Source organism: Pseudozyma flocculosa (assembly GCF_000417875.1).
Source record: "Pseudozyma flocculosa PF-1 unplaced genomic scaffold scaffold00008, whole genome shotgun sequence".
Lineage (NCBI taxonomy): Eukaryota > Fungi > Basidiomycota > Ustilaginomycetes > Ustilaginales > Ustilaginaceae > Pseudozyma > Pseudozyma flocculosa.
Genome location: NW_006920876.1, coordinates 762244 through 772330, shown reverse-complemented (window position 1 = coordinate 772330; position 10087 = coordinate 762244). Strand labels below are relative to the sequence as shown.

Here is a 10087-nt window from a genome sequence, read left to right as displayed (position 1 = left end):
CCGAGCTCCAGCGCGCTGTCGTCCTGCGCCTTGGCCGCGAACAGCGACGCCGTCAGGCCACGCATCAGGGGCGGTTTCTGGTCAAACGTGACCAGCTTCCTCGGGCGTGATGTTTCGCGCGCAGGATGCGGATCCGCGCCGATGTCACCGGCCTGCGGCGATCGAGGCTCGGCCAGGGGCGAGTGCGCCGTAGCGGACCAGGGGCGTTGCGACGAGGTGCGCTGGGGCGCCAGCAGCGCGCGCGTGCTGCCGGGCGAGCTGCTCTTGTTCGACACCGCCTGGACCAGCGACGGCGTCTGGATGCTGGCAGGTCTGCCGTCGCCATCGAGAATCGGCGAGACGGACTTGAGCCCGGAGAATGTGGATGTAGCCGCCGTCGGTGCCGTCGCAGCCACCAGTTCAGGCGCCGGTCGTGTTGCCAGCGACATCGACTCGGGCGAAGCGACAGGCCTGGCGACCACGGCAGAATCACTGGCAGCGTCCGAGGCCGCTCGCCTCCGCGGCACGACGTCGTCGCTGGGCCGGCGGAGCAGTGCGTGGGTCAGCTCCGGAAACCTGTCGTCGGCTTCGATGGGAGGGTCGGGATGCGTCATCGCCTCGGCCCTCGTCATCCGGTGCGAGGTTCCGTCCTCTTCAGAGTAGGAGAGAGCGTCGGTGAAGCGGGAGGCTGCCTCGGATGCGCTGTCCGCGGTCCTGAGGCTCGATGACCTCTGCCTCACGAGCGGTGGCTGGAGGTCGCGCCGCTGGGGCCGCGCCGGCGCCGTGGTGGCATCGCTCGCTGCATCGGCCGCTTCGGCGCGCTGGCTTCCGGACCGCGCCATGGACGACAACGGAGCTGTGAGCGCCGAGGCGATGTCCTTCCATCCCTGCCGAGACTCGATGTCGAAGGAGTCTTCCGGTCCGCTGCGATCCTGCGAGATCGAGATGATCGAGGCACGCAGCTCGTCCCTGGGCCTCCTGACGGCCAGCAGCCGATCTGCCGCCGAATCGGAGCTGGCGCCGGACGCCTGGCGCTCCTTGGCTGCAGCGAGGTCGGAGCCTTCGCTCGTATCCCTGCGAGAGTGTCCGTTCGGCGGCTGGCTCGGCGCCTTTCGCGCTTCTTCGACCCTCTTTTCTTCCTTCGCGTCCGACCTTGCCCGCTCCTGGGTGGCGTCACGCGCCTCGGCGGCCATGAGCGAGATGACGGCAGACGGGCTGCGGCTGCGGCTGCGGTCCTTTGCCTTTCCTGGCCCGGGATCGTCGGCGGGGTCGATGGCTTTCTCCTCGGCGCTGTGTGGCGGCGAACGGCCCTCTTTCGTCGCGGAGGTCGTGCCAGCGAGCGGCTCGGACGTCGATCCTGCCGTAGCCGCCGCGCTTGTTGCCCCGTGTCGGCAGGGCTCGCGCTCGACAATCTTGGCTCTGCGCTCCTCGAGGATGTCGAGCAGGCGGCCACCGATCTCGAAGCTGCCGCCGATCCACTTTGTCCCCCCGCCGCTGGTCCCCACCGCTCCTGCCGGCACACCCCCGAGGCTGCTGGCCTTCGAATGGCGCCCGCCGTGCGAACTGCTAAACATGCTGTCGGCGCTGAGGTTGCGAGTGCGCCGCCGCCCCGTCGAGGCGAAGCTCGGGTCGCGCTCGAGCCCCCTCTGTCCGACGGCACCAGAGAAGGACCTGGAGCGCAGAGGGGCCAGGTCAGTGTCGACGCTGTCGGTCCGCGCGCGGCCGAGGGTCCCACGAGACCGCCTCGTCGAGCCGCCGCGGGTCGGCTTTGGCCGCCGGAGGCTGTTGCTGGCAAAAAACGTCTTCGAGAAGCGGTCGCGGATGCTGCCTGCGACGCCGAAGCTGCCCTCGGTGGCATTGGTGCCCATCGTGTTGAAGGTGCCGACCGTCGAGGCGCGGCTCATCCTGCTCTGCCTGGAGTAGTCTCGGGCGTGGACGCCCGAGGCGTGCAGGGGCAGACGCCGCGTGGCCGTTGCCTTGCTGTTTGAACCTGAGCCAGGAAAGCCAAGGCGTGCTGCCGTCGCCGCACCCGCCGAGGAGGGCAGGCCCAGGCCGACGCCGCGCTGCGCTGTGCGGACTGCGTCAGGCCCGTCGCCCGTCCCGTCGTGGCTGGCGACGTCGACGCTGGCATCGACCGTTTCAGGTGCACTTCGAGCAGCGGCATCTCCCTCGAAGCTGACGTCGGGCTGGCCAGAGAGCCCATGCAGGGCCAGCCTGGCGCCGCTCGCGCGCTGGAGGGTGGATTGTGGCGAGCCCGAGTTCCAGGAGCCCCTCGTCGGCGGACGCTGGCCGCGGTCGACGTCCAAGAAGTGGGTGCTGAGCGATGTTCTGGGCTTGAAGCGGTCCAGGATGGTCTCGTCGCTGCCGTCGAGCTCGTGGGCGCTCACCGAGCTCTTGGAGGGCGAACGCGCGAAGAGCGAGGGGGTGAGGGCCCTCCGCTTGCCCTTGTCGATCCTCTCGTCGGCGCTGGGCTGCAGCGAGCTGCGCATCGACGATGTCAAGGAGCGGTTCGGGTCCTCGAACGAAAGCCGCCGTGCCGTCGAGGGTGCGCCGCCAGGGGTCAGGTGGGCCGCGTCGATGGAAGTTGCAGTGGCCGGAATGTCCAGATCGCGAGGCTCGGTATGGACGGCGGACGAAGAGGCAAACGCGGGCGGGGCCTCGTCCTGTGGCGAGGCGGCCGACTCATCGGCCTCTCGGACGGGCAGGTCGAGCAGCGGCAGTGGTTTCGACTGGCCGTTGCTCGACTCCCACATGTGGTGTCCCGCACGGAGGCCTAGGCCTGAGCCTTCGAGCCGGACCCTGGCACGGTCCTCTGCGCTGGCGGACCGGAGCCGATCAGGACGGGCCGCAGCGTCGGCAGGCCTACCCAGGCGTTCGTGGTCGGGTCCGCTGGCGGCCTGGCCGCGGTCGCTGTGTATGGATCCGGCACTGGCGACCCTGCGGATGCTCCGCGACTCTGCAGCTGCTGGCACCTCGAGGGTGGCAGCATGCACGCCGCGGGCGGTGGCGATGCCGGATTCCGAGCCTCGACTGGCGGGACGAGCTTGGCCCATCGACGAGGGCGACTTCCAGTCGATGCCCAGGTTGCCGGCAGCCGAGTGCTCCCTGCGAAACAAGCGCCGGTCCCGCTTGCCCGGCGAGCGTGGAGATAGCAAGGCCCTCAGCGGAGACGACGAGCCCGAGCCGTCGCGGCTGCTGGCGTTCGAAGCTGCGCTCCCCGCCCGAGCATCGGACGGTGCGCGGTCGGCTGCGTCGGCCTCGCTGAAGACGGAGCGTGGCAGCGAATGGGCGCTGGCAAACGAGACGTTGGAGGCGACCGAGACGTTCGAGGGGTCCCGGATGGGTGGGCGTGGCCTGGCCTTGTTGGCGAAGGCTGCGACGCCCGCAGGCGCCGATGCTGGCACCAGCGAGTGCGGGTCGACGCTCTCGTGGTCGATGCGCAAGGCGGGCGGGAGCGAGTCGGAGGCTGCCGAGGTCGGCCGGAAGGAATCCCGCCACCGGAACTGCACCGCGTCGGGAGGCCCTCTGCCGTCCTGGTCCAGCCGACGAATGTCTGCTCCTTGATCAGCCTCATGCCCTCGCCGTCCACCGGTCGCATCCGTCTGCCCAGGCTCCGGGCCTTCCCGGTCAGTGGTTGCAGCGGCAGCAGTATCCCGTCGATCCCGATCTGGAGGCTCGTCTGGCGAGTGTGCTGCTGCTGCTGCTGTTGCTGCTGCTTCGCTGGCGTCATCGGGCCTGCCGGTCGAAAGTTGGAGCTGGTCTGCGGCTAGTTGGCGGGCAGCAGCGTTAGCTCTGGCAGAGGCGACGGGAGACGGGCCGACGTAGACGCGGCGCAAGGTCTGGGTGGTGTGAAAGCCGTCGCAGCCCGACAGCCTGATGGGCTGGCACTTGAGACAGGAACGCTGCGGCGCGCTGGAGGCGGCGGCAGCAGCAGCCGGAGCCGGAGCCGGAGCCATGGCGGGTCGCGTTCCGACGGTCGGGCCGTAGGCTTTTGCGGGCGGAGCCTTGTAGACCGCCTAGACGGAGCTGACCGCAGATGCGCGGAGAACAGGACGAGACGAGATCATTGCTTGCTTTGTGGCGTTGATTGCGAGTGCGGGCGAGCGAGTGTGAGTGCAGCTGGACGGAAAGCAGGGCAGTGTAGAATGGCGTGACGGGTGGCAAGTCCTAGAGAACGGTCGGTCGGTCGGTAGCAGCAGCAGCTGGTGAGGAGAAGGAGATAGAAAAGGGACGGCCCTGCCGAAGATCAGCCGTGGGCCAGAGTGTCGGAAATAGGCCGGTGTTGGGGGTGGTGGTGGTGGTGGTGTTGGTGGGGGGCGTGATGGATGTGGGCCGGCGGGTTGGCAGCCAGACGGGCAGCCAGCCAAAAGCTAAGGCGGGAGAGCTGCACGCGCTGCCTGGCATTCATGCACGCTCTCGCTCTGCCCCGAGAGCTACGTTAGCACGCAGGCCGACCGCCGATCCCTCGTCAGGGGCTCCTCTCCCCGGCCCCGGCCCGGGCCCGACCCAACGATGCCGACCGACGCGGCTAGGCCGGTAGCTCCACACGGGCCCACCAACTCGCGCTCTCTCTGCCAATCTAAGAATCGCCGACGACGTCCAGCTAGGGAGAGCCTCCGCCATCTTTGGGCAACCCCCTCGCCCTCGCCCTCGCCTTCGACGCTGCACGACGAGCCCGCCACTCATTGCGGCCCTCGGTGCAACATGCCGCGCTACCGCCACCGCCCGTCCTGCTTGCGCCTTTCATTTCTCGCTCGCATCGTCGCACCGCCGTTAGACGACGTGGCAGCCAAGATACGCGACCGGACGTTGAGTTGGCTCTCTTACCTCTCGCGTCATGCATCCTTCGGGCGAAGACGGAACGCAGTAGTGGCGGTCTGGGACGGGAATGATTGGCGTTCAGACCGGGAGAGCCGGACCGGTCGCGACAAGGGCGGGCAGGCCGATGGCGGCAGCAGCGTAATTTAGGTATAATCGTCTGTCAGAGTGGCAGCAGGATGCGATCCAGTCACAACGAGGCTGCGATGCCAGCAGGAAGGCTCTTCGCCCCAAGCCACAGGAGCGACGGCCGAGTGGCGCCATCCGACCATCGAGCCCACAGCCAGCCGACGGTGAGCGAGGAGAGGGAGCAGGCACCACCCGCACGGAGCAGGAGCGCAGGCCGGGGTATACGCCCCGTTGCGACTCGCCGATGGCCACCTTCACAGGCCCGTTTCCATAGATCCGCCCACGCCGCTGCCGTCGAGGGGATGTAGAAGAGTCACATTTGTCTAAGCCGGGGGGTTCGGCTTGGTATCGAGCTGCTCGCGCTCCTGGAAGAGGAGCCAAGTGCCGCTCCGCTACAATCGACGGCGCATCCTGGCGACCGAGAGCTGGACGGGAAACCGACGGGCACGCACGCGAGTTTCAGCTCGGCGAAGCGCGTGCATCGCCGCGACCGGCACCGGTGTCGAGTTCGAGGTCGGCAGCGTCGCCGTGGCGGCTGCGGTCGCCCCTGGTGGTTGTGGCCAGTGAGTCGAAGTCCATCGACCCGCGCAGCTTGCCCAGCTGCAGCGAGTGGAAAAGCAGCGACACGCACAGAGCCATGTAGTTGGCCGCCAGCAGGCACGGCATCTCGAGCGCCTCGAAATGGTTCGCCTCGTACTGGGGCGTGCAGAGGATGCTGACGGCCAGCGCTACGCCACACAGGAAGAGGCTGGCGCCGGCCATCAAGACCCATTGCAAGATAAACTCGACAAGAAGCTTCTGAAGAACGCGATGATATCGGCGGTCCGGAACCTCGACTGTCGCCACGGCCGCGCTGCGGCACGCGCAGCCAAGCTGGATCGGCGGAGCAGCATCGGACGAGCTTGCCGTGCCCTCCGTCGGCTGAGCGCGCTGACCGGCCGAGTCAGAGTGCTGAGGCTCGGCAAGCTTGACGTCGTCGCAAGTGGTGCCGCTGTAGCTGGAGGTGATGGGAGACGGGGCCCGCTGGCCGAGAGGACCTTGTCGAGCTTCTGGCAACGGAGTCGTCCTGCATCGCATCGGCGTCGTGTGGCAGGCCGACAATCTCATGGCCTGGACCGCGATCTGGGAACGCATGAACGAGGTGATCGCGTTCCCAGACATGATGATGGCCGCGGCGAGGACAAAGGCCGAGACGGCCCATAGCGCAAAGGCCAGCGCAGCGTACCGGCTCGAAGCGACGATGGCATACCACACCTGCTGCGCTTGCAGCAGCATCTCGCGGTCGAGGTCCTTCGACGAACCCCAGCGCTCCTCCCAGGCAACGTGGGAGGCGAGCGCCGACTGCCAGCGCCGGTCGGCCAAGCAGATGGGGACCATGAGAAGGGCCCAGTGCGTGACGGGGGCACCTAACATGGCGGCATTGATCGCCCACGCCTCGAGGCCGTGCCTGCGCACGACTGTCCGCTGGCTGGACCGCCGAGAGAGGTCAGACGTTGCCGAGGCGCGAGCACGGGGTCGGACGTAGACCCACCCGACCACGTAGAAGTAGACGGCCCAGGCGAGGGGGAACCAGGTGGCGGTGAGCCAGATCCACATGCACTTGACCGGCCGACGTTCCTGTGCAGAGACCACGAATGTCCAGATGCTGAGGGAGATCAGGGCCGGTGCCGTGGCGGTGCAAGCGTGCGAACATACGAGGACGAGGAGACGCGGAGGAGGTCAGAGATCGAGGCGTGGATGCTGCTTATACACGGACGACCGCTCGGCGAAGGGGCGGCACTTTCTTTAAGGAGACTCACAGTGCGAGATGGCATGTGCAGAAGACGGTGCCGAACGCCGTGACAACAGTGATGGCCTCAGGCACGATCAAGACGCCATAGGGCCGCTGGATGCGACGGAATAGCGAGAATGGCGTCCTGCGTGCTCGGAGGGCGAGTTGTACGACATGCGTGCCGATCAAGACCGCGCTGATGCTGGCGATGACTTTCAGCTGGATGCGCACCCCGGGCGAGAGTTTGGGCGCGACGCAGTCGATGAGGAAGCGGCGCAGCTCCTCGACGGGCGCCGCAGAGGCGGGAAAGTCGGGCAGCCATGCGCGCTGCGACTCGTGCGAGCGCGCCAGGGACCAGACGGTCAGCGCCGGGGGAGGTGGAAGGTCGAAACGATCGTGGAGAGCCTTGTAGGTCATGGTCGCCAATATCCCGACGTCTCTTGGCCTCGAGCTGCTTTGGCCGTGCAAGTTGCGGGGTGGTGGTGTGGGATGGTGCCAGGATGGAAGCCAGCCGGCCGAACGGACTGCGAAGCGGCAGGTGATGCGACCGAGAGGGGAGAGTGAGAGCGAGGGGGGACAGGTGGTCACACCAGCAGCAACGGGGCAGGGCAACTCGTGCTTATAGTCGAGGGGCGCTCGCTGCAGCGACCGACGTCCATCGCCAGGGATGGGTCGTTGACCTCCCCTCGGCTGCCACAATGGCGACACGCCGCCTCTCGGTGGCTCCCCTTGCGAGGCGACAAAGGCATCGCCCCGGTTTCTCGTCGTCGTCGTGGTGGTGGTGGTGGTGGAAATGGGTCTAGAGGCGAGACGAGACGTGGTCGAGCATGGTTCGGCGATTGTTGCCACAGCATGTTGGCCTCGCATCGTCCATGGGCGAGACCGATGCAGCCTTGGCCTGGGTCGACGTGTCGCTCCTCAGTCCGAGGCAGAATTGGGTCAGTCTGGCGCAAACGGTGCCGCTGGCAAGCATCAAGGCACCAGACGGACGGCGCGTCCTCGGGCTAGTCGCTCAGGAGCCTTGAGAGAGCAGCTCTGGCTGCGTTCCTCCCTGGGTCGGATTCGATCCGGCCTTCTCGCAAGAGCCCATGGCGGATTCCGTGCATACGCACCTTTGATGCGAAACAGCAAAGCACCGGGCGGCCTGTTCGCGTCTAGGATCCCGCCCTTTCCTTTGCTTCACATGCTGTGCTGAATGGATGTGCCGTGAAAAGAGGACCGTGTACCGTTTGTCTGAGTGCGGCTCCGCGACCATGCCTTCGAGCGGCTTTGAAAAGACGTTACCGTGCCGAGTAGGGCCGCGTTCTATTAAGGTCGGTAGGTACAGGAAAGATGGCCCGGGAGCATCGCCGACAAAGGGCGAAAGGCAGCGAGAGAAGGGGACAGACCGGGAGAGAGGGTGAAAGACGAAAGCAAGGAAAGGGTCAGCTGTGCGCGCTGCGCTTCTACTCATCTGGTACCGTCTAGGTCCTCGAGGACGCTCCTGAAAAGCTGCAGCGTGGTCCTGATGCCGAGCAGCACGCCTTCGTCGGGCCCTTGGCCCTCGACAAGCGTGGCGTGGGCAAAGTCAATGACCCTGAGGTCGACGAGGCGCTTGGCTCCGTCGCGCTGCGGCAGGCGGCCGGTCGAGATGGTCCTTGGCTGCGGACCCAGCCCCTGCTCGAGGCCCTCGGCGGAACCCTCGTAGACGAGGAGCAGGCTGCCGCCGCGCATGCGGATCTCGAGCTGGCTGAAGATGTCGACGAGCTGCTCCAGAGCCGGCAGGATCGACTGTTCGATGAGGGTCCGCATCGCGGCGGGTGGCAACTCCGGCAGGTAGAGGCCGGACTCGTCCTTGACCAAGGCGGCGTCGATGGCGTCGCCGTCGGCGGGGGGTGGCGGCAGGACGCGTACGCGGCTCGATCCGGCCAGGATCGACTCGGCCCGTTGGGCGTCGCCGGCCTTTGGTGAAGCCAGCAGCATGCGGGCGCCCAGGATGAGGTCGGGCGCCTGCACAGTCTTGCCAAACGTCTTGGGGACGGTGTGGTAGGTCGACGTCTGGTTGTCCCACACCTGTGCGCGCGACGAGGGAAGGGGAGCGTGAGTCGGGGATCGGTAGAGCAGGACCGTCTCAGCAAGGGCCCCTGTACGGAACAATCACGCTACGCAGTGGCCGCCTATATGGCCTCAGCAGCTGCGGGCGCGGGCCCCCGGATGCACAGCGCGACTCACCTGCCAGCCCGTCAGCCGCAGCCCACACATGCCGCTGGTGGTGTTCTGGGAGGCCAGCTGCATGCGTTGTCGCTTCTCGTCCGAGGCGTCGTCGTCGTAGAGCTGCGTCCCGAGCTTGATGTCGCAGACGTTGGCCTTGTCGTAGCTGCAGGTGAGGTTCTCGAGGACGATGCGCGAGGGCGAGGGCGGCCGCCGCTGCTCGGCCGCGGCATCTCGGTTTGCGCCGGGTGGGCCGTCGTGGTGGGCGGCTAGGTAGTCGTGCCAGCTGCCGTGGAACTCGGGCATGAAGTGGCTTAGCCTGGTCAGCAGGTGCTCCTGCTTGCTCGGAGAGCCCGCCGATTCGGAAGCGGCCCGGTCCACGGCGTGGTAGAAGTCGAGCTCCTGCGCCAGGCACTCCTTGACCACCAGCTTGCCGTCCTCGAGGCTCTGCACGCCCGCCGGATGGCCCGCCACCTGGTTCGAAAGCGGCGCAAGCTTCAGCTGGCTGGCATCGACGCCTACAGAGGCAGCGAGGGCGGCCGTCATCTTGCTGCTGCCGCTAGAGCAAAGGCTGTGGCCGAGCGTCGTGGTGGTGGTGGGTGGAGGAGGACAAGGAGGAGGGGGAAGGATGTATAGGGGAGTGAGGTCTAGCAGCAGCGGCAGCAGCAGCCTGTGCAGCGCGAGTGGCGATGGCGATCAAAGCTACGGCGGCGGTGGCGGCGGTGATGACGTGCGTGAGCGTAGTTAGGAGGAAGGAAGCAAGCCCGGAGCGATGCCCGACGAGCTGCAGCGGTGGGAAGGCCAGCCAGCAGCTAGGCCTCGCTCGCTGCCAAGCTGTGCTGCAGCTTCTTTTGTCGACCCGGCTCGGATGTTCCGCCCGCGCAAGCTCGCTCGCAAGCCTGATCTCATGCCAGCTTGCTTCCATCCTTGTCGGGACTTAGCCTGCCGAGGCCAGCCACGGTTGCACGCAAGAGATGTCGCAGCCTGCCAACGTTCGATGTTGTCGTCGTATTGTCGTTGTCGCCGTCGTCTGGGTCGGCTGGTTCTTCCGGCTGGGGCAACAGCTAGAAGGCCTGGCGAAGTCGCCCATGCAGCATGTCCGTGCGCGCTCGGCGTGGTCCAGGGACAGGCGGGCGCCGACGTGCCGTGCGCTGTGGTGCTGCCGCGGTGGTGCCTGAGCGGGTCAACCCTTTTGCTCGT

General features: G+C 67.1%; 3 protein-coding genes across 3 annotated transcripts in view; all 3 read right to left on the bottom strand.

Moving 5' to 3' along the window:
• Positions 1-3935, bottom strand: part of PFL1_02924 (uncharacterized protein) — a gene marked incomplete at both ends in the record, with an annotated part of 6837 nt that extends 2902 nt beyond the window's left edge. The window contains one exon of the mRNA XM_007880436.1: positions 1-3935. This exon is cut by the window's left edge and continues 2902 nt beyond it. Coding sequence (XP_007878627.1) covers positions 1-3935 — 3935 coding nt within the window.
• A 1450-nt stretch (positions 3936-5385) lies between these two features.
• Positions 5386-7114, bottom strand: PFL1_02923 (uncharacterized protein; the record flags this gene model as incomplete). The annotated part of the gene is made up of 2 exons (XM_007880435.1): positions 5386-6571; positions 6726-7114. 2 exons carry the CDS (start codon positions 7112-7114, stop codon positions 5386-5388), a joined length of 1575 nt encoding a protein of 524 aa, XP_007878626.1.
• Positions 7115-8146: 1032 nt separating this feature from the next.
• Positions 8147-9433, bottom strand: PFL1_02922 (uncharacterized protein; the record flags this gene model as incomplete). The annotated part of the gene is made up of 2 exons (XM_007880434.1): positions 8147-8749; positions 8909-9433. The coding sequence occupies 2 exons, from the start codon at positions 9431-9433 to the stop codon at positions 8147-8149; spliced, it is 1128 nt and encodes a 375-aa protein (XP_007878625.1).
• Positions 9434-10087: the final 654 nt, after the last annotated feature.